At 32.3% G+C, this 23,954-nt stretch overlaps 1 protein-coding gene across 11 annotated transcripts in view; it reads right to left on the reverse strand.

Moving 5' to 3' along the window:
* LOC124143148 (fibrillin-2-like) overlaps nucleotides 1–23,954 on the reverse strand; it is an 85,792-nt gene that overhangs the window by 53,546 nt on the left and 8,292 nt on the right. For 7 of the 11 annotated variants that reach the window (XM_048394898.1, XM_048394904.1, XM_048394902.1 and 4 more), the window contains 24 exons: nucleotides 23,267–23,383; nucleotides 22,284–22,400; nucleotides 21,299–21,415; nucleotides 20,314–20,430; nucleotides 19,331–19,447; nucleotides 18,346–18,462; nucleotides 17,363–17,479; nucleotides 16,378–16,494; nucleotides 15,395–15,511; nucleotides 14,412–14,528; nucleotides 13,427–13,543; nucleotides 12,444–12,560; nucleotides 11,459–11,575; nucleotides 10,473–10,589; nucleotides 9,488–9,604; nucleotides 8,503–8,619; nucleotides 7,517–7,633; nucleotides 6,531–6,647; nucleotides 5,546–5,662; nucleotides 4,559–4,675; nucleotides 3,574–3,690; nucleotides 2,589–2,705; nucleotides 1,604–1,720; nucleotides 619–735 (listed from right to left, as the gene is read on the reverse strand). In XM_048394898.1, coding sequence (XP_048250855.1) covers nucleotides 619–735; nucleotides 1,604–1,720; nucleotides 2,589–2,705; nucleotides 3,574–3,690; nucleotides 4,559–4,675; nucleotides 5,546–5,662; nucleotides 6,531–6,647; nucleotides 7,517–7,633; nucleotides 8,503–8,619; nucleotides 9,488–9,604; nucleotides 10,473–10,589; nucleotides 11,459–11,575; nucleotides 12,444–12,560; nucleotides 13,427–13,543; nucleotides 14,412–14,528; nucleotides 15,395–15,511; nucleotides 16,378–16,494; nucleotides 17,363–17,479; nucleotides 18,346–18,462; nucleotides 19,331–19,447; nucleotides 20,314–20,430; nucleotides 21,299–21,415; nucleotides 22,284–22,400; nucleotides 23,267–23,383 — 2,808 coding nt within the window. The remainder of the gene's footprint in view (nucleotides 1–618; nucleotides 736–1,603; nucleotides 1,721–2,588; nucleotides 2,706–3,573; nucleotides 3,691–4,558; nucleotides 4,676–5,545; nucleotides 5,663–6,530; nucleotides 6,648–7,516; nucleotides 7,634–8,502; nucleotides 8,620–9,487; nucleotides 9,605–10,472; nucleotides 10,590–11,458; nucleotides 11,576–12,443; nucleotides 12,561–13,426; nucleotides 13,544–14,411; nucleotides 14,529–15,394; nucleotides 15,512–16,377; nucleotides 16,495–17,362; nucleotides 17,480–18,345; nucleotides 18,463–19,330; nucleotides 19,448–20,313; nucleotides 20,431–21,298; nucleotides 21,416–22,283; nucleotides 22,401–23,266; nucleotides 23,384–23,954) is intronic. The other 4 variants (XM_048394906.1, XM_048394903.1, XM_048394905.1 and 1 more) reach the window with 4 other exon arrangements.

Raw genomic sequence — 23,954 nt, forward strand, 5'->3', positions numbered from 1 at the left:
CAAGAAGAAACAAGGCCCTTTTTATTCAAATGTGATCATTTGAATACGTGATCGTACACTTAGTTTTTTGGAACACCATGGAACAGCCTCTCCTTTGCTTCTTCCATAGAAAATGAACACATTCGCTTTTAAACATAATTCTTAAATACACAAGTGACAGATAAGATCCATTAATATCTATCTAAAATAAAAAATAACATTATTTCCATTCAAACCTAAGGCCCGTCTCATTCAAATGTTATCAATTGTATTTCAACATGTATATTCCTTCGGAAAGCAAATAATTTGTGTAACCTTATTTGGTTCAATGCACATTGTGCCCATTAAGAGTGATCATTCATTATAGTGACTATATTGGTTCTGTTATTTTGCAGGATATAATCTAATTGTAACCTTTACCATACTTTCAACGTATGATACTCAGTGTATTTTCTAGCTTACATGTATAAACATTAAATTTACAATGCGATGTGTGTACAGGGAGCGGGGCACGATACACCATTCATCATTTACACTAATATTAGTCGAAATATGTGTATGTATCTAAAATAACACATGACAAACCTATACACGAAAGTTCATTTTTTTCTATGTAAATGGTAGAGAAATACAACGAACCTGTACATGTCATTCCATCCCCTGTATAGCCAGCATTACAGGTACAACTGTAACTATCAACTAGATCACCACAAAGTGCGTTAGTGTCGCATGGACTGGAACTACACTCGTTGATATCTGGAAATGTTTAACAGAAGTAAAACCTATAAAATATACTGCAAAATATAAATAAAACGCATTGGCTATTTAAATACAAAGGTACATTTCTCCATACAAATCTTTAAAATATACTGATGAGTTAGATAGGCTTATATTTATTTAAATAACAAGGTGTTTTTGAACAATTAATTTCATCTTCAAGCTGCTTGTATTCCAGCATGGTCACAAAAGTCCCCAAAACAGATGGAATTTCCTTATTCAGACAATCAAATTTCAAGAAGAAACAAGGCCCTTTTTATTCAAATGTGATCATTTGAATACGTGATCGTACACTTAGTTTTTTGGAACACCATGGAACAGCCTCTCCTTTGCTTCTTCCATAGAAAATGAACACATTCGCTTTTAAACATAATTCTTAAATACACAAGTGACAGATAAGATCCATTAATATCTATCTAAAATAAAAAATAACATTATTTCCATTCAAACCTAAGGCCCGTCTCATTCAAATGTTATCAATTGTATTTCAACATGTATATTCCTTCGGAATGCAAATAATTTGTGTAACCTTATTTGGTTCAATGCACATTGTGCCCATTAAGAGTGATCATTCATTATAGTGACTATATTGGTTCTGTTATTTTGCAGGATATAATCTAATTGTAACCTTTACCATACTTTCAACGTATGATACTCAGTGTATTTTCTAGCTTATATACATTAAATTTACAATGCGATGTGTGTACAGGGAGCGGGGCACGATACACCATTCATCATTTACACTAATATTAGTCGAAATATGTGTATGTATCTAAAATAACACATGACAAACCTATACACGAAAGTTCATTTTTTTCTATGTAAATGGTAGAGAAATACAACGAACCTGTACATGTCATTCCATCCCCTGTATAGCCAGCATTACAGGTACAACTGTAACTATCAACTAGATCACCACAAAGTGCGTTAGTGTCGCATGGACTGGAACTACACTCGTTGATATCTGGAAATGTTTAACAGAAGTAAAACCTATAAAATATACTGCAAAATATAAATAAAACGCATTGGCTATTTAAATACAGAGGTACATTTCTCCATACAAATCTTTAAAATATACTGATGAGTTAGATAGGCTTATATTTATTTAAATAACAAGGTGTTTTTGAACAATTAATTTCATCTTCAAGCTGCTTGTATTCCAGCATTGTCACAAAAGTCCCCAAAACAGATGGAATTTCCTTATTCAGACAATCAAATTTCAAGAAGAAACAAGGCCCTTTTTATTCAAATGTGATCATTTGAATACGTGATCGTACACTAAGTTTTTTGGAACACCATGGAACAGCCTCTCCTTTGCTTCTTCCATAGAAAATGAACACATTCGCTTTTAAACATAATTCTTAAATACACAAGTGACAGATAAGATCCATTAATATCTATCTAAGATAAAAAATAACATTATTTCCATTCAAACCTAAGGCCCGTCTCATTCAAATGTTATCAATTGTATTTCAACATGTATATTCCTTCGGAAAGCAAATAATTTGTGTAACCTTATTTGGTTCAATGCACATTGTGCCCATTAAGAGTGATCATTCATTATAGTGACTATATTGGTTCTGTTATTTTGCAGGATATAATCTAATTGTAACCATTACCATACTTTCAACGTATGATACTCAGTGTATTTTCTAGCTTATATACATTAAATTTACAATGCGATGTGTGTACAGGGAGCGGGGCACGATACACCATTCATCATTTACACTAATATTAGTCGAAATATGTGTATGTATCTAAAATAACACATGACAAACCTATACACGAAAGTTCATTTTTTTCTATGTAAATGGTAGAGAAATACAACGAACCTGTACATGTCATTCCATCCCCTGTATAGCCAGCATTACAGGTACAACTGTAACTATCAACTAGATCACCACAAAGTGCGTTAGTGTCGCATGGACTGGAACTACACTCGTTGATATCTGGAAATGTTTAACAGAAGTAAAACCTATAAAATATACTGCAAAATATAAATAAAACGCATTGGCTATTTAAATACAGAGGTACATTTCTCCATACAAATCTTTAAAATATACTGATGAGTTAGATAGGCTTATATTTATTTAAATAACAACGTGTTTTTGAACAATTAATTTCATCTTCAAGCTGCTTGTATTCCAGCATTGTCACAAAAGTCCCCAAAACAGATGGAATTTCCTTATTCAGACAATCAAATTTCAAGAAGAAACAAGGCCCTTTTTATTCAAATGTGATCATTTGAATACGTGATCGTAAACTAAGTTTTTTGGAACACCATGGAACAGCCTCTCCTTTGCTTCTTCCATAGAAAATGAACACATTCGCTTTTAAACATAATTCTTAAATACACAAGTGACAGATAAGATCCATTAATATCTATCTAAAATAAAAAATAACATTATTTCCATTCAAACCTAAGGCCCGTCTCATTCAAATGTTATCAATTGTATTTCAACATGTATATTCCTTCGGAAAGCAAATAATTTGTGTAACCTTATTTGGTTCAATGCACATTGTGCCCATTAAGAGTGATCATTCATTATAGTGACTATATTGGTTCTGTTATTTTGCAGGATATAATCTAATTGTAACCATTACCATACTTTCAACGTATGATACTCAGTGTATTTTCTAGCTTATATACATTAAATTTACAATGCGATGTGTGTACAGGGAGCGGGGCACGATACACCATTCATCATTTACACTAATATTAGTCGAAATATGTGTATGTATCTAAAATAACACATGACAAACCTATACACGAAAGTTCATTTTTTTCTATGTAAATGGTAGAGAAATACAACGAACCTGTACATGTCATTCCATCCCCTGTATAGCCAGCATTACAGGTACAACTGTAACTATCAACTAGATCACCACAAAGTGCGTTAGTGTCGCATGGACTGGAACTACACTCGTTGATATCTGGAAATGTTTAACAGAAGTAAAACCTATAAAATATACTGCAAAATATAAATAAAACGCATTGGCTATTTAAATACAGAGGTACATTTCTCCATACAAATCTTTAAAATATACTGATGAGTTAGATAGGCTTATATTTATTTAAATAACAAGGTGTTTTTGAACAATTAATTTCATCTTCAAGCTGCTTGTATTCCAGCATTGTCACAAAAGTCCCCAAAACAGATGGAATTTCCTTATTCAGACAATCAAATTTCAAGAAGAAACAAGGCCCTTTTTATTCAAATGTGATCATTTGAATACGTGATCGTACACTAAGTTTTTTGGAACACCATGGAACAGCCTCTCCTTTGCTTCTTCCATAGAAAATGAACACATTCGCTTTTAAACATAATTCTTAAATACACAAGTGACAGATAAGATCCATTAATATCTATCTAAAATAAAAAATAACATTATTTCCATTCAAACCTAAGGCCCGTCTCATTCAAATGTTATCAATTGTATTTCAACATGTATATTCCTTCGGAAAGCAAATAATTTGTGTAACCTTATTTGGTTCAATGCACATTGTGCCCATTAAGAGTGATCATTCATTATAGTGACTATATTGGTTCTGTTATTTTGCAGGATATAATCTAATTGTAACCATTACCATACTTTCAACGTATGATACTCAGTGTATTTTCTAGCTTATATACATTAAATTTACAATGCGATGTGTGTACAGGGAGCGGGGCACGATACACCATTCATCATTTACACTAATATTAGTCGAAATATGTGTATGTATCTAAAATAACACATGACAAACCTATACACGAAAGTTCATTTTTTTCTATGTAAATGGTAGAGAAATACAACGAACCTGTACATGTCATTCCATCCCCTGTATAGCCAGCATTACAGGTACAACTGTAACTATCAACTAGATCACCACAAAGTGCGTTAGTGTCGCATGGACTGGAACTACACTCGTTGATATCTGGAAATGTTTAACAGAAGTAAAACCTATAAAAAATATACTGCAAAATATAAATAAAACGCATTGGCTATTTAAATACAGAGGTACATTTCTCCATACAAATCTTTAAAATATACTGATGAGTTAGATAGGCTTATATTTATTTAAATAACAACGTGTTTTTGAACAATTAATTTCATCTTCAAGCTGCTTGTATTCCAGCATTGTCACAAAAGTCCCCAAAACAGATGGAATTTCCTTATTCAGACAATCAAATTTCAAGAAGAAACAAGGCCCTTTTTATTCAAATGTGATCATTTGAATACGTGATCGTACACTAAGTTTTTTGGAACACTATGGAACAGCCTCTCCTTTGCTTCTTCCATAGAAAATGAACACATTCGCTTTTAAACATAATTCTTAAATACACAAGTGACAGATAAGATCCATTAATATCTATCTCAAATAAAAAATAACATTATTTCCATTCAAACCTAAGGCCCGTCTCATTCAAATGTTATCAATTGTATTTCAACATGTATATTCCTTCGGAAAGCAAATAATTTGTGTAACCTTATTTGGTTCAATGCACATTGTGCCCATTAAGAGTGATCATTCATTATAGTGACTATATTGGTTCTGTTATTTTGCAGGATATAATCTAATTGTAACCATTACCATACTTTCAACGTATGATACTCAGTGTATTTTCTAGCTTATATACATTAAATTTACAATGCGATGTGTGTACAGGGAGCGGGGCACGATACACCATTCATCATTTACACTAATATTAGTCGAAATATGTGTATGTATCTAAAATAACACATGACAAACCTATACACGAAAGTTCATTTTTTTCTATGTAAATGGTAGAGAAATACAACGAACCTGTACATGTCATTCCATCCCCTGTATAGCCAGCATTACAGGTACAACTGTAACTATCAACTAGATCACCACAAAGTGCGTTAGTGTCGCATGGACTGGAACTACACTCGTTGATATCTGGAAATGTTTAACAGAAGTAAAACCTATAAAATATACTGCAAAATATAAATAAAACGCATTGGCTATTTAAATACAGAGGTACATTTCTCCATACAAATCTTTAAAATATACTGATGAGTTAGATAGGCTTATATTTATTTAAATAACAAGGTGTTTTTGAACAATTAATTTCATCTTCAAGCTGCTTGTATTCCAGCATTGTCACAAAAGTCCCCTAAACAGATGGAATTTCCTTATTCAGACAATCAAATTTCAAGAAGAAACAAGGCCCTTTTTATTCAAATGTGATCATTTGAATACGTGATCGTACACTAAGTTTTTTGGAACACCATGGAACAGCTTCTCCTTTGCTTCTTCCATAGAAAATGAACACATTCGCTTTTAAACATAATTCTTAAATACACAAGTGACAGATAAGATCCATTAATATCTATCTAAAATAAAAAATAACATTATTTCCATTCAAACCTAAGGCCCGTCTCATTCAAATGTTATCAATTGTATTTCAACATGTATATTCCTTCGGAAAGCAAATAATTTGTGTAACCTTATTTGGTTCAATGCACATTGTGCCCATTAAGAGTGATCATTCATTATAGTGACTATATTGGTTCTGTTATTTTGCAGGATATAATCTAATTGTAACCATTACCATACTTTCAACGTATGATACTCAGTGTATTTTCTAGCTTATATACATTAAATTTACAATGCGATGTGTGTACAGGGAGCGGGGCACGATACACCATTCATCATTTACACTAATATTAGTCGAAATATGTGTATGTATCTAAAATAACACATGACAAACCTATACACGAAAGTTCATTTTTTTCTATGTAAATGGTAGAGAAATACAACGAACCTGTACATGTCATTCCATCCCCTGTATAGCCAGCATTACAGGTACAACTGTAACTATCAACTAGATCACCACAAAGTGCGTTAGTGTCGCATGGACTGGAACTACACTCGTTGATATCTGGAAATGTTTAACAGAAGTAAAACCTATAAAAATATACTGCAAAATATAAATAAAACGCATTGGCTATTTAAATACAGAGGTACATTTCTCCATACAAATCTTTAAAATATACTGATGAGTTAGATAGGCTTATATTTATTTAAATAACAAGGTGTTTTTGAACAATTAATTTCATCTTCAAGCTGCTTGTATTCCAGCATTGTCACAAAAGTCCCCAAAACAGATGGAATTTCCTTATTCAGACAATCAAATTTCAAGAAGAAACAAGGCCCTTTTTATTCAAATGTGATCATTTGAATACGTGATCGTACACTAAGTTTTTTGGAACACCATGGAACAGCCTCTCCTTTGCTTCTTCCATAGAAAATGAACACATTCGCTTTTAAACATAATTCTTAAATACACAAGTGACAGATAAGATCCATTAATATCTATCTCAAATAAAAAATAACATTATTTCCATTCAAACCTAAGGCCCGTCTCATTCAAATGTTATCAATTGTATTTCAACATGTATATTCCTTCGGAAAGCAAATAATTTGTGTAACCTTATTTGGTTCAATGCACATTGTGCCCATTAAGAGTGATCATTCATTATAGTGACTATATTGGTTCTGTTATTTTGCAGGATATAATCTAATTGTAACCATTACCATACTTTCAACGTATGATACTCAGTGTATTTTCTAGCTTATATACATTAAATTTACAATGCGATGTGTGTACAGGGAGCGGGGCACGATACACCATTCATCATTTACACTAATATTAGTCGAAATATGTGTATGTATCTAAAATAACACATGACAAACCTATACACGAAAGTTCATTTTTTTCTATGTAAATGGTAGAGAAATACAACGAACCTGTACATGTCATTCCATCCCCTGTATAGCCAGCATTACAGGTACAACTGTAACTATCAACTAGATCACCACAAAGTGCGTTAGTGTCGCATGGACTGGAACTACACTCGTTGATATCTGGAAATGTTTAACAGAAGTAAAACCTATAAAAATATACTGCAAAATATAAATAAAACGCATTGGCTATTTAAATACAGAGGTACATTTCTCCATACAAATCTTTAAAATATACTGATGAGTTAGATAGGCTTATATTTATTTAAATAACAAGGTGTTTTTGAACAATTAATTTCATCTTCAAGCTGCTTGTATTCCAGCATTGTCACAAAAGTCCCCAAAACAGATGGAATTTCCTTATTCAGACAATCAAATTTCAAGAAGAAACAAGGCCCTTTTTATTCAAATGTGATCATTTGAATACGTGATCGTACACTAAGTTTTTTGGAACACCATGGAACAGCCTCTCCTTTGCTTCTTCCATAGAAAATGAACACATTCGCTTTTAAACATAATTCTTAAATACACAAGTGACAGATAAGATCCATTAATATCTATCTAAAATAAAAAATAACATTATTTCCATTCAAACCTAAGGCCCGTCTCATTCAAATGTTATCAATTGTATTTCAACATGTATATTCCTTCGGAAAGCAAATAATTTGTGTAACCTTATTTGGTTCAATGCACATTGTGCCCATTAAGAGTGATCATTCATTATAGTGACTATATTGGTTCTGTTATTTTGCAGGATATAATCTAATTGTAACCATTACCATACTTTCAACGTATGATACTCAGTGTATTTTCTAGCTTATATACATTAAATTTACAATGCGATGTGTGTACAGGGAGCGGGGCACGATACACCATTCATCATTTACACTAATATTAGTCGAAATATGTGTATGTATCTAAAATAACACATGACAAACCTATACACGAAAGTTCATTTTTTTCTATGTAAATGGTAGAGAAATACAACGAACCTGTACATGTCATTCCATCCCCTGTATAGCCAGAATTACAGGTACAACTGTAACTATCAACTAGATCACCACAAAGTGCGTTAGTGTCGCATGGACTGGAACTACACTCGTTGATATCTGGAAATGTTTAACAGAAGTAAAACCTATAAAATATACTGCAAAATATAAATAAAACGCATTGGCTATTTAAATACAGAGGTACATTTCTCCAAACAAATCTTTAAAATATACTTATGAGTTAGATAGGCTTATATTTATTTAAATAACAAGGTGTTTTTGAACAATTAATTTCATCTTCAAGCTGCTTGTATTCCAGCATTGTCACAAAAGTCCCCAAAACAGATGGAATTTCCTTATTCAGACAATCAAATTTCAAGAAGAAACAAGGCCCTTTTTATTCAAATGTGATCATTTGAATACGTGATCGTACACTAAGTTTTTTGGAACACCATGGAACAGCCTCTCCTTTGCTTCTTCCATAGAAAATGAACACATTCGCTTTTAAACATAATTCTTAAATACACAAGTGACAGATAAGATCCATTAATATCTATCTCAAATAAAAAATAACATTATTTCCATTCAAACCTAAGGCCCGTCTCATTCAAATGTTATCAATTGTATTTCAACATGTATATTCCTTCGGAAAGCAAATAATTTGTGTAACCTTATTTGGTTCAATGCACATTGTGCCCATTAAGAGTGATCATTCATTATAGTGACTATATTGGTTCTGTTATTTTGCAGGATATAATCTAATTGTAACCATTACCATACTTTCAACGTATGATACTCAGTGTATTTTCTAGCTTATATACATTAAATTTACAATGCGATGTGTGTACAGGGAGCGGGGCACGATACACCATTCATCATTTACACTAATATTAGTCGAAATATGTGTATGTATCTAAAATAACACATGACAAACCTATACACGAAAGTTCATTTTTTTCTATGTAAATGGTAGAGAAATACAACGAACCTGTACATGTCATTCCATCCCCTGTATAGCCAGCATTACAGGTACAACTGTAACTATCAACTAGATCACCACAAAGTGCGTTAGTGTCGCATGGACTGGAACTACACTCGTTGATATCTGGAAATGTTTAACAGAAGTAAAACCTAGAAAATATACTGCAAAATATAAATAAAACGCATTGGCTATTTAAATACGGAGGTACATTTCTCCATACAAATCTTTAAAATATACTGATGAGTTAGATAGGCTTATATTTATTTAAACAACAAGGTGTTTTTGAACAATTAATTTCATCTTCAAGCTGCTTGTATTCCAGCATTGTCACAAAAGTCCCCAAAACAGATGGAATTTCCTTATTCAGACAATCAAATTTCAAGAAGAAACAAGGCCCTTTTTATTCAAATGTGATCATTTGAATACGTGATCGTACACTAAGTTTTTTGGAACACCATGGAACAGCCTCTCCTTTGCTTCTTCCATAGAAAATGAACACATTCGCTTTTAAACATAATTCTTAAATACACAAGTGACAGATAAGATCCATTAATATCTATCTCAAATAAAAAATAACATTATTTCCATTCAAACCTAAGGCCCGTCTCATTCAAATGTTATCAATTGTATTTCAACATGTATATTCCTTCGGAAAGCAAATAATTTGTGTAACCTTATTTGGTTCAATGCACATTGTGCCCATTAAGAGTGATCATTCATTATAGTGACTATATTGGTTCTGTTATTTTGCAGGATATAATCTAATTGTAACCATTACCATACTTTCAACGTATGATACTCAGTGTATTTTCTAGCTTATATACATTAAATTTACAATGCGATGTGTGTACAGGGAGCGGGGCACGATACACCATTCATCATTTACACTAATATTAGTCGAAATATGTGTATGTATCTAAAATAACACATGACAAACCTATACACGAAAGTTCATTTTTTTCTATGTAAATGGTAGAGAAATACAACGAACCTGTACATGTCATTCCATCCCCTGTATAGCCAGCATTACAGGTACAACTGTAACTATCAACTAGATCACCACAAAGTGCGTTAGTGTCGCATGGACTGGAACTACACTCGTTGATATCTGGAAATGTTTAACAGAAGTAAAACCTATAAAAATATACTGCAAAATATAAATAAAACGCATTGGCTATTTAAATACGGAGGTACATTTCTCCATACAAATCTTTAAAATATACTGATGAGTTAGATAGGCTTATATTTATTTAAACAACAAGGTGTTTTTGAACAATTAATTTCATCTTCAAGCTGCTTGTATTCCAGCATTGTCACAAAAGTCCCCAAAACAGATGGAATTTCCTTATTCAGACAATCAAATTTCAAGAAGAAACAAGGCCCTTTTTATTCAAATGTGATCATTTGAATACGTGATCGTACACTAAGTTTTTTGGAACACCATGGAACAGCCTCTCCTTTGCTTCTTCCATAGAAAATGAACACATTCGCTTTTAAACATAATTCTTAAATACACAAGTGACAGATAAGATCCATTAATATCTATCTAAAATAAAAAATAACATTATTTCCATTCAAACCTAAGGCCCGTCTCATTCAAATGTTATCAATTGTATTTCAACATGTATATTCCTTCGGGAAGCAAATAATTTGTGTAACCTTATTTGGTTCAATGCACATTGTGCCCATTAAGAGTGATCATTCATTATAGTGACTATATTGGTTCTGTTATTTTGCAGGATATAATCTAATTGTAACCATTACCATACTTTCAACGTATGATACTCAGTGTATTTTCTAGCTTATATACATTAAATTTACAATGCGATGTGTGTACAGGGAGCGGGGCACGATACACCATTCATCATTTACACTAATATTAGTCGAAATATGTGTATGTATCTAAAATAACACATGACAAACCTATACACGAAAGTTCATTTTTTTCTATGTAAATCGTAGAGAAATACAACGAACCTGTACATGTCATTCCATCCCCTGTATAGCCAGCATTACAGGTACAACTGTAACTATCAACTAGATCACCACAAAGTGCGTTAGTGCCGCATGGACTGGAACTACACTCGTTGATATCTGGAAATGTTTAACAGAAGTAAAACCTGTAAAATATACTGCAAAATATAAATAAAACGCATTGGCTATTTAAATACAGAGGTACATTTCTCCATACAAATCTTTAAAATATACTGATGAGTTAGATAGGCTTATATTTATTTAAATAACAAGGTGTTTTTGAACAATTAATTTTATCTTCAAGCTGCTTGTATTCCAGCATCGTCACAAAAGTCCCCAAAACAGATGGAATTTCCTTATTCAGACAATCAAATTTCAAGAAGAAACAAGGCCCTTTTTATTCAAATGTAATCATTTGAATACGTGATCGTACACTAAGTTTTTTGGAACACCATGGAACAGCCTCTCCTTTGCTTCTTCCATAGAAAATGAACACATTCGCTTTTAAACATAATTCTTAAATACACAAGTGACAGATAAGATCCATTAATATCTATCTAAAATAAAAAATAACATTATTTCCATTCAAACCTAAGGCCCGTCTCATTCAAATGTTATCAATTGTATTTCAACATGTATATTCCTTCGGGAAGCAAATAATTTGTGTAACCTTATTTGGTTCAATGCACATTGTGCCCATTAAGAGTGATCATTCATTATAGTGACTATATTGGTTCTGTTATTTTGCAGGATATAATCTAATTGTAACCATTACCATACTTTCAACGTATGATACTCAGTGTATTTTCTAGCTTATATACATTAAATTTACAATGCGATGTGTGTACAGGGAGCGGGGCACGATACATCATTCATCATTTACACTAATATTAGTCGAAATATGTGTATGTATCTAAAATAACACATGACAAACCTATACACGAAAGTTCATTTTTTTCTATGTAAATGGTAGAGAAATACAACGAACCTGTACATGTCATTCCATCCCCTGTATAGCCAGCATTACAGGTACAACTGTAACTATCAACTAGATCACCACAAAGTGCGTTAGTGTCGCATGGACTGGAACTACACTCGTTGATATCTGGAAATGTTTAACAGAAGTAAAACCTAGAAAATATACAGCAAAATATAAATAAAACGCATTGGCTATTTAAATAGAGGTACATTTCTCCATACAAATCTTTAAAATATACTGATGAGTTAGATAGGCTTATATTTATTTAAATAACAAGGTGTTTTTGAACAATTAATTTCATCTTCAAGCTGCTTGTATTCCAGTGTTGTCACAAAAGTCCCCAAAACAGATGGAATTTCCTTATTCAGACAATCGAATTTCAAGAAGAAACAAGGACCTTTTTATTCAAATGTGATCATTTGAATACGTGATCGTACACTAAGTTTTTTGGAACACCATGGAACAGCCTCTCCTTTGCTTCTTCCATAGAAAATGAACACATTCGCTTTTAAACATAATTCCTAAATACACAAGTGACAGATAAGATCAATTAATATCTATCTAAAATAAAAAATAACATTATTTCCATTCAAACCTAAGGCCCGTCTCATTCAAATGTTATCAATTGTATTTCAACATGTATATTCCTTCGGGAAGCAAATAATTTGTGTAACCTTATTTGGTTCAATGCACATTGTGCCCATTAAGAGTGATCATTCATTATAGTGACTATATTGGTTCTGTTATTTTGCAGGATATAATCTAATTGTAACCATTACCATACTTTCAACGTATGATACTCAGTGTATTTTCTAGCTTATATACATTAAATTTACAATGCGATGTGTGTACAGGGAGCGGGGCACGATACACCATTCATCATTTACACTAATATTAGTCGAAATATGTGTATGTATCTAAAATAACACATGACAAACCTATACACGAAAGTTCATTTTTTTCTATGTAAATGGTAGAGAAATACAACGAACCTGTACATGTCATTCCATCCCCTGTATAGCCAGCATTACAGGTACAACTGTAACTATCAACTAGATCACCACAAAGTGCGTTAGTGCCGCATGGACTGGAACTACACTCGTTGATATCTGGAAATGTTTAACAGAAGTAAAACCTATAAAATATACTGCAAAATATAAATAAAACGCATTGGCTATTTAAATACAGAGGTACATTTCTCCATACAAATCTTTAAAATATACTGATGAGTTAGATAGGCTTATATTTATTTAAATAACAAGGTGTTTTTGAACAATTAATTTTATCTTCAAGCTGCTTGTATTCCAGCATTGTCACAAAAGTCCCCAAAACAGATGGAATTTCCTTATTCAGACAATCAAATTTCAAGAAGAAACAAGGCCCTTTTTATTCAAATGTGATCATTTGAATACGTGATCGTACACTAAGTTTTTTGGAACACCATGGAACAGCCTCTCCTTTGCTTCTTCCATAGAAAATGAACACATTCGCTTTTAAACATAATTCTTAAATACACAAGTGACAGATAAGATCCATTAATATCTATCTAAAATAAAAAATAACATTATTTCCATTCAAACCTAAGGCCCGTCTCATTCAAATGTTATCAATTGTATTTCAACATGTATATTCCTTCGGGAAGCAAATAATTTGTGTAACCTTATTTGGTTCAATGCACATTGTGCCCATTAAGAGTGATCATTCATTATAGTGACTATATTGGTTCTGTTATTTTGCAGGATATAATCTAATTGTAACCATTACCATACTTTCAACGTATGATACTCAGTGTATTTTCTAGCTTATATACATTAAATTTACAATGCGATGTGTGTACAGGGAGCGGGGCACGATACATCATTCATCATTTACACTAATATTAGTCGAAATATGTGTATGTATCTAAAATAACACATGACAAACCTATACACGAAAGTTCATTTTTTTCTATGTAAATGGTAGAGAAATACAACGAACCTGTACATGTCATTCCATCCCCTGCATAGCCAGCATTACAGGTACAACTGTAACTATCAACTAGATCACCACAAAGTGCGTTAGTGTCGCATGGACTGGAACTACACTCGTTGATATCTGGAAATGTTTAACAGAAGTAAAACCTAGAAAATATACAGCAAAATATAAATAAAACGCATTGGCTATTTAAATAGAGGTACATTTCTCCATACAAATCTTTAAAATATACTGATGAGTTAGATAGGCTTATATTTATTTAAATAACAACGTGTTTTTGAACAATTAATTTCATCTTCAAGCTGCTTGTATTCCAGCATTGTCACAAAAGTCCCCAAAACAGATGGAATTTCCTTATTCAGACAATCAAATTTCAAGAAGAAACAAGGCCCTTTTTATTCAAATGTGATCATTTGAATACGTGATCGTACACTAAGTTTTTTGGAACACCATGGAACAGCCTCTCCTTTGCTTCTTCCATAGAAAATGAACACATTCGCTTTTAAACATAATTCTTAAATACACAAGTGACAGATAAGATCCATTAATATCTATCTAAAATAAAAAATAACATTATTTCCATTCAAACCTAAGGCCCGTCTCATTCAAATGTTATCAATTGTATTTCAACATGTATATTCCTTCGGGAAGCAAATAATTTGTGTAACCTTATTTGGTTCAATGCACATTGTGCCCATTAAGAGTGATCATTCATTATAGTGACTATATTGGTTCTGTTATTTTGCAGGATATAATCTAATTGTAACCATTACCATACTTTCAACGTATGATACTCAGTGTATTTTCTAGCTTATATACATTAAATTTACAATGCGATGTGTGTACAGGGAGCGGGGCACGATACATCATTCATCATTTACACTAATATTAGTCGAAATATGTGTATGTATCTAAAATAACACATGACAAACCTATACACGAAAGTTCATTTTTTTCTATGTAAATGGTAGAGAAATACAACGAACCTGTACATGTCATTCCATCCCCTGTATAGCCAGCATTACAGGTACAACTGTAACTATCAACTAGATCACCACAAAGTGCGTTAGTGTCGCATGGACTGGAACTACACTCGTTGATATCTGGAAATGTTTAACAGAAGTAAAACCTAGAAAATATACAGCAAAATATAAATAAAACGCATTGGCTATTTAAATAGAGGTACATTTCTCCATACAAATCTTTAAAATATACTGATGAGTTAGATAGGCTTATATTTATTTAAATAACAACGTGTTTTTGAACAATTAATTTCATCTTCAAGCTGCTTGTATTCCAGCGTTGTCACAAAAGTCCCCAAAACAGATGGAATTTCCTTATTCAGACAATCGAATTTCAAGAAGAAACAAGGACCTTTTTATTCAAATGTGATCATTTGAATACGTGATCGTACACTAAGTTTTTTGGAACACCATGGAACAGCCTCTCCTTTGCTTCTTCCATAGAAAATGAACACATTCGCTTTTAAACATAATTCCTAAATACACAAGTGACAGATAAGATCCATTAATATCTATCTAAAATAAAAAATAACATTATTTCCATTCAAACCTAAGGCCCGTCTCATTCAAATGTTATCAATTGTATTTCAACATGTATATTCCTTCGGGAAGCAAATAATTTGTGTAACCTTATTTGGTTCAATGCACATTGTGCCCATTAAGAGTGATCATTCATTATAGTGACTATATTGGTTCTGTTATTTTGCAGGATATAATCTAATTGTAACCATTACCATACTTTCAACGTATGATACTCAGTGTATTTTCTAGCTTATATACATTAAATTTACAATGCGATGTGTGTACAGGGAGCGGGGCACGATACACCATTCATCATTTACACTAATATTAGTCGAAATATGTGTATGTATCTAAAATAACACATGACAAACCTATACACGAAAGTTCATTTTTTTCTATGTAAATCGTAGAGAAATACAACGAACCTGTACATGTCATTCCATCCCCTGTATAGCCAGCATTACAGGTACAACTGTAACTATCAACTAGATCACCACAAAGTGCGTTAGTGCCGCATGGACTGGAACTACACTCGTTGATATCTGGAAATGTTTAACAGAAGTAAAACCTATAAAATATACAGCAAAATATAAATAAAACGCATTGGCTATTTAAATACAGAGGTACATTTCTCCATACAAATCTTTAAAATATACTGATGAGTTAGATAGGCTTATATTTATTTAAATAACAAGGTGTTTTTGAACAATTAATTTTATCTTGAAGCTGCTTGTATTCCAGCATTGTCACAAAAGTCCCCAAAACAGATGGAATTTCCTTATTCAGACAATCAAATTTCAAGAAGAAACAAGGCCCTTTTTATTCAAATGTGATCATTTGAATACGTGATCGTACACTAAGTTTTTTGGAACACCATGGAACAGCCTCTCCTTTGCTTCTTCCATAGAAAATGAACACATTCGCTTTTAAACATAATTCTTAAATACACAAGTGACAGATAAGATCCATTAATATCTATCTAAAATAAAAAATAACATTATTTCCATTCAAACCTAAGGCCCGTCTCATTCAAATGTTATCAATTGTATTTCAACATGTATATTCCTTCGGGAAGCAAATAATTTGTGTAACCTTATTTGGTTCAATGCACATTGTGCCCATTAAGAGTGATCATTCATTATAGTGACTATATTGGTTCTGTTATTTTGCAGGATATAATCTAATTGTAACCATTACCATACTTTCAACGTATGATACTCAGTGTATTTTCTAGCTTATATACATTAAATTTACAATGCGATGTGTGTACAGGGAGCGGGGCACGATACATCATTCATCATTTACACTAATATTAGTCGAAATATGTGTATGTATCTAAAATAACACATGACAAACCTATACACGAAAGTTCATTTTTTTCTATGTAAATGGTAGAGAAATACAACGAACCTGTACATGTCATTCCATCCCCTGCAAAGCCAGCATTACAGGTACAACTGTAACTATCAACTAGATCACCACAAAGTGCGTTAGTGTCGCATGGACTGGAACTACACTCGTTGATATCTGGAAATGTTTAACAGAAGTAAAACCTAGAAAATATACAGCAAAATATAAATAAAACGCATTGGCTATTTAAATAGAGGTACATTTCTCCATACAAATCTTTAAAATATACTGATGAGTTAGATAGGCTTATATTTATTTAAATAACAACGTGTTTTTGAACAATTAATTTCATCTTCAAGCTGCTTGTATTCCAGCGTTGTCACAAAAGTCCCCAAAACAGATGGAATTTCCTTATTCAGACAATCGAATTTCAAGAAGAAACAAGGCCCTTTTTATTCAAATGTGATCATTTGAATACGTGATCGTACACTAAGTTTTTTGGAACACTATGGAACAGCCTCTCCTTTGCTTCTTCCATAGAAAATGAACACATTCGCTTTTAAACATAATTCCTAAATACACAAGTGACAGATAAGATCAATTAATATCTATCTAAAATAAAAAATAACATTATTTCCATTCAAACCTAAGGCCCGTCTCATTCAAATGTTATCAATTGTATTTCAACATGTATATTCCTTCGGGAAGCAAATAATTTGTGTAACCTTATTTGGTTCAATGCACATTGTGCCCATTAAGAGTGATCATTCATTATAGTGACTATATTGGTTCTGTTATTTTGCAGGATATAATCTAATTGTAACCATTACCATACTTTCAACGTATGATACTCAGTGTATTTTCTAGCTTATATACATTAAATTTACAATGCGATGTGTGTACAGGGAGCGGGGCACGATACACCATTCATCATTTACACTAATATTAGTCGAAATATGTGTATGTATCTAAAATAACACATGACAAACCTATACACGAAAGTTCATTTTTTTCTATGTAAATCGTAGAGAAATACAACGAACCTGTACATGTCATTCCATCCCCTGTATAGCCAGCATTACAGGTACAACTGTAACTATCAACTAGATCACCACAAAGTGCGTTAGTGCCGCATGGACTGGAACTACACTCGTTGATATCTGGAAATGTTTAACAGAAGTAAAACCTATAAAATATACTGCAAAATATAAATAAAACGCATTGGCTATTTAAATACAGAGGTACATTTCTCCATACAAATCTTTAAAATATACTGATGAGTTAGATAGGCTTATATTTATTTAAATAACAAGGTGTTTTTGAACAATTAATTTTATCTTGAAGCTGCTTGTATTCCAGCATTGTCACAAAAGTCCCCAAAACAGATGGAATTTCCTTATTCAGACAATCAAATTTCAAGAAGAAACAAGGCCCTTTTTATTCAAATGTGATCATTTGAATACGTGATCGTACACTAAGTTTTTTGGAACACCATGGAACAGCCTCTCCTTTGCTTCTTCCATAGAAAATGAACACATTCGCTTTTAAACATAATTCTTAAATACACAAGTGACAGATAAGATCCATTAATATCTATCTAAAATAAAAAATAACATTATTTCCATTCAAACCTAAGGCCCGTCTCATTCAAATGTTATCAATTGTATTTCAACATGTATATTCCTTCGGGAAGCAAATAATTTGTGTAACCTTATTTGGTTCAATGCACATTGTGCCCATTAAGAGTGATCATTCATTATAGTGACTATATTGGTTCTGTTATTTTGCAGGATATAATCTAATTGTAACCATTACCATACTTTCAACGTATGATACTCAGTGTATTTTCTAGCTTATATACATTAAATTTACAATGCGATGTGTGTACAGGGAGCGGGGCACGATACATCATTCATCATTTACACTAATATTAGTCGAAATATGTGTATGTATCTAAAATAACACATGACAAACCTATACACGAAAGTTCATTTTTTTCTATGTAAATGGTAGAGAAATACAACGAACCTGTACATGTCATTCCATCCCCTGCAAAGCCAGCATTACAGGTACAACTGTAACTATCAACTAGATCACCACAAAGTGCGTTAGTGTCGCATGGACTGGAACTACACTCGTTGATATCTGGAAATGTTTAACAGAAGTAAAACCTAGAAAATATACAGCAAAATATAAATAAAACGCATTGGCTATTTAAATAGAGGTACATTTCTCCATACAAATCTTTAAAATATACTGATGAGTTAGATAGGCTTATATTTATTTAAATAACAACGTGTTTTTGAACAATTAATTTCATCTTCAAGCTGCTTGTATTCCAGCGTTGTCACAAAAGTCCCCAAAACAGATGGAATTTCCTTATTCAGACAATCGAATTTCAAGAAGAAACAAGGCCCTTTTTATTCAAATGTGATCATTTGAATACGTGATCGTACACTAAGTTTTTTGGAACACTATGGAACAGCCTCTCCTTTGCTTCTTCCATAGAAAATGAACACATTCGCTTTTAAACATAATTCCTAAATACACAAGTGACAGATAAGATCCATTAATATCTATCTAAAATAAAAAATAACATTATTTCCATTCAAACCTAAGGCCCGTCTCATTCAAATGTTATCAATTGTATTTCAACATGTATATTCCTTCGGGAAGCAAATAATTTGTGTAACCTTATTTGGTTCAATGCACATTGTGCCCATTAAGAGTGATCATTCATTATAGTGACTATATTGGTTCTGTTATTTTGCAGGATATAATCTAATTGTAACCATTACCATACTTTCAACGTATGATACTCAGTGTATTTTCTAGCTTATATACATTAAATTTACAATGCGATGTGTGTACAGGGAGCGGGGCACGATACACCATTCATCATTTACACTAATATTAGTCGAAATATGTGTATGTATCTAAAATAACACATGACAAACCTATACACGAAAGTTCATTTTTTTCTATGTAAATGGTAGAGAAATACAACGAACCTGTACATGTCATTCCATCCCCTGTATAGCCAGCATTACAGGTACAACTGTAACTATCAACTAGATCACCACAAAGTGCGTTAGTGTCGCATGGACTGGAACTACACTCGTTGATATCTGGAAATGTTTAACAGAAGTAAAACCTATAAAATATACAGCAAAATATAAATAAAACGCATTGGCTATTTAAATACAGAGGTACATTTCTCCATACAAATCTTTAAAATATACTGATGAGTTAGATAGGCTTATATTTATTTAAACAACAAGGTGTTTTTGAACAATTAATTTCATCTTCAAGCTGCTTGTATTCCAGCATTGTCACAAAAGTCCCCAAAACAGATGGAATTTCCTTATTCAGACAATCAAATTTCAAGAAGAAACAAGGCCCTTTTTATTCAAATGTGATCATTTGAATACGTGATCGTACACTAAGTTTTTTGGAACACCATGGAACAGCCTCTCCTTTGCTTCTTCCATAGAAAATGAACACATTCGCTTTTAAACATAATTCTTAAATACACAAGTGACAGATAAGATCCATTAATATCTATCTAAAATAAAAAATAACATTATTTCCATTCAAACCTAAGGCCCGTCTCATTCAAATGTTATCAATTGTATTTCAACATGTATATTCCTTCGGGAAGCAAATAATTTGTGTAACCTTATTTGGTTCAATGCACATTGTGCCCATTAAGAGTGATCATTCATTATAGTGACTATATTGGTTCTGTTATTTTGCAGGATATAATCTAATTGTAACCATTACCATACTTTCAACGTATGATACTCAGTGTATTTTCTAGCTTATATACATTAAATTTACAATGCGATGTGTGTACAGGGAGCGGGGCACGATACACCATTCATCATTTACACTAATATTAGTCGAAATATGTGTATGTATCTAAAATAACACATGACAAACCTATACACGAAAGTTCATTTTTTTCTATGTAAATCGTAGAGAAATACAACGAACCTGTACATGTCATTCCATCCCCTGTATAGCCAGCATTACAGGTACAACTGTAACTATCAACTAGATCACCACAAAGTGCGTTAGTGCCGCATGGACTGGAACTACACTCGTTGATATCTGGAAATGTTTAACAGAAGTAAAACCTATAAAATATACTGCAAAATATAAATAAAACGCATTGGCTATTTAAATACAGAGGTACATTTCTCCATACAAATCTTTAAAATATACTGATGAGTTAGATAGGCTTATATTTATTTAAATAACAAGGTGTTTTTGAACAATTAATTTTATCTTCAAGCTGCTTGTATTCCAGCATCGTCACAAAAGTCCCCAAAACAGATGGAATTTCCTTATTCAGACAATCAAATTTCAAGAAGAAACAAGGCCCTTTTTATTCAAATGTGATCATTTGAATACGTGATCGTACACTAAGTTTTTTGGAACACCATGGAACAGCCTCTCCTTTGCTTCTTCCATAGAAAATGAACACATTCGCTTTTAAACATAATTCTTAAATACACAAGTGACAGATAAGATCCATTAATATCTATCTAAAATAAAAAATAACATTATTTCCATTCAAACCTAAGGCCCGTCTCATTCAAATGTTATCAATTGTATTTCAACATGTATATTCCTTCGGGAAGCAAATAATTTGTGTAACCTTATTTGGTTCAATGCACATTGTGCCCATTAAGAGTGATCATTCATTATAGTGACTATATTGGTTCTGTTATTTTGCAGGATATAATCTAATTGTAACCATTACCATACTTTCAACGTATGATACTCAGTGTATTTTCTAGCTTATATACATTAAATTTACAATGCGATGTGTGTACAGGGAGCGGGGCACGATACATCATTCATCATTTACACTAATATTAGTCGAAATATGTGTATGTATCTAAAATAACACATGACAAACCTATACACGAAAGTTCATTTTTTTCTATGTAAATGGTAGAGAAATACAACGAACCTGTACATGTCATTCCATCCCCTGTATAGCCAGCATTACAGGTACAACTGTAACTATCAACTAGATCACCACAAAGTGCGTTAGTGTCGCATGGACTGGAACTACACTCGTTGATATCTGGAAATGTTTAACAGAAGTAAAACCTATAAAATATACAGCAAAATATAAATAAAACGCATTGGCTATTTAAATAGAGGTACATTTCTCCATACAAATCTTTAAAATATACTGATGAGTTAGATAGGCTTATATTTATTTAAATAACAAGGTGTTTTTGAACAATTAATTTCATCTTCAAGCTGCTTGTATTCCAGCGTTGTCACAAAAGTCCCCAAAACAGATGGAATTTCCTTATTCAGACAATCGAATTTCAAGAAGAAACAAGGACCTTTTTATTCAAATGTGATCATTTGAATACGTGATCGTACACTAAGTTTTTTGGAACACCATGGAAAAGCCTCTCCTTTGCTTCTTCCATAGAAAATGAACACATTCGCTTTTAAACATAATTCCTAAATACACAAGTGACAGATAAGATCAATTAATATCTATCTAAAATAAAAAATAACATTATTTCCATTCAAACCTAAGGCCCGTCTCATTCAAATGTTATCAATTGTATTTCAACATGTATATTCCTTCGGGAAGCAAATAATTTGTGTAACCTTATTTGGTTCAATGCACATTGTGCCCATTAAGAGTGATCATTCATTATAGTGACTATATTGGTTCTGTTATTTTGCAGGATATAATCTAATTGTAACCATTACCATACTTTCAACGTATGATACTCAGTGTATTTTCTAGCTTATATACATTAAATTTACAATGCGATGTGTGTACAGGGAGCGGGGCACGATACACCATTCATCATTTACACTAATATTAGTCGAAATATGTGTATGTATCTAAAATAACACATGACAAACCTATACACGAAAGTTCATTTTTTTCTATGTAAATGGTAGAGAAATACAACGAACCTGTACATGTCATTCCATCCCCTGTATAGCCAGCATTACAGGTACAACTGTAACTATCAACTAGATCACCACAAAGTGCGTTAGTGCCGCATGGACTGGAACTACACTCGTTGATATCTGGAAATGTTTAACAGAAGTAAAACCTATAAAATATACTGCAAAATATAAATAAAACGCATTGGCTATTTAAATACAGAGGTACATTTCTCCATACAAATCTTTAAAATATACTGATGAGTTAGATAGGCTTATATTTATTTAAATAACAAGGTGTTTTTGAACAATTAATTTTATCTTGAAGCTGCTTGTATTCCAGCATTGTCACAAAAGTCCCCAAAACAGATGGAATTTCCTTATTCAGACAATCAAATTTCAAGAAGAAACAAGGCCCTTTTTATTCAAATGTGATCATTTGAATACGTGATCGTACACTAAGTTTTTTGGAACACCATGGAACAGCCTCTCCTTTGCTTCTTCCATAGAAAATGAACACATTCGCTTTTAAACATAATTCTTAAATACACAAGTGACAGATAAGATCCATTAATATCTATCTAAAATAAAAAATAACATTATTTCCATTCAAACCTAAGGCCCGTCTCATTCAAATGTTATCAATTGTATTTCAACATGTATATTCCTTCGGGAAGCAAATAATTTGTGTAACCTTATTTGGTTCAATGCACAT

Source organism: Haliotis rufescens, unplaced genomic scaffold, assembly GCF_023055435.1.
Source record: "Haliotis rufescens isolate VD_foot unplaced genomic scaffold, xgHalRufe1.0.p SCAF_131, whole genome shotgun sequence".
Lineage (NCBI taxonomy): Eukaryota > Metazoa > Mollusca > Gastropoda > Lepetellida > Haliotidae > Haliotis > Haliotis rufescens.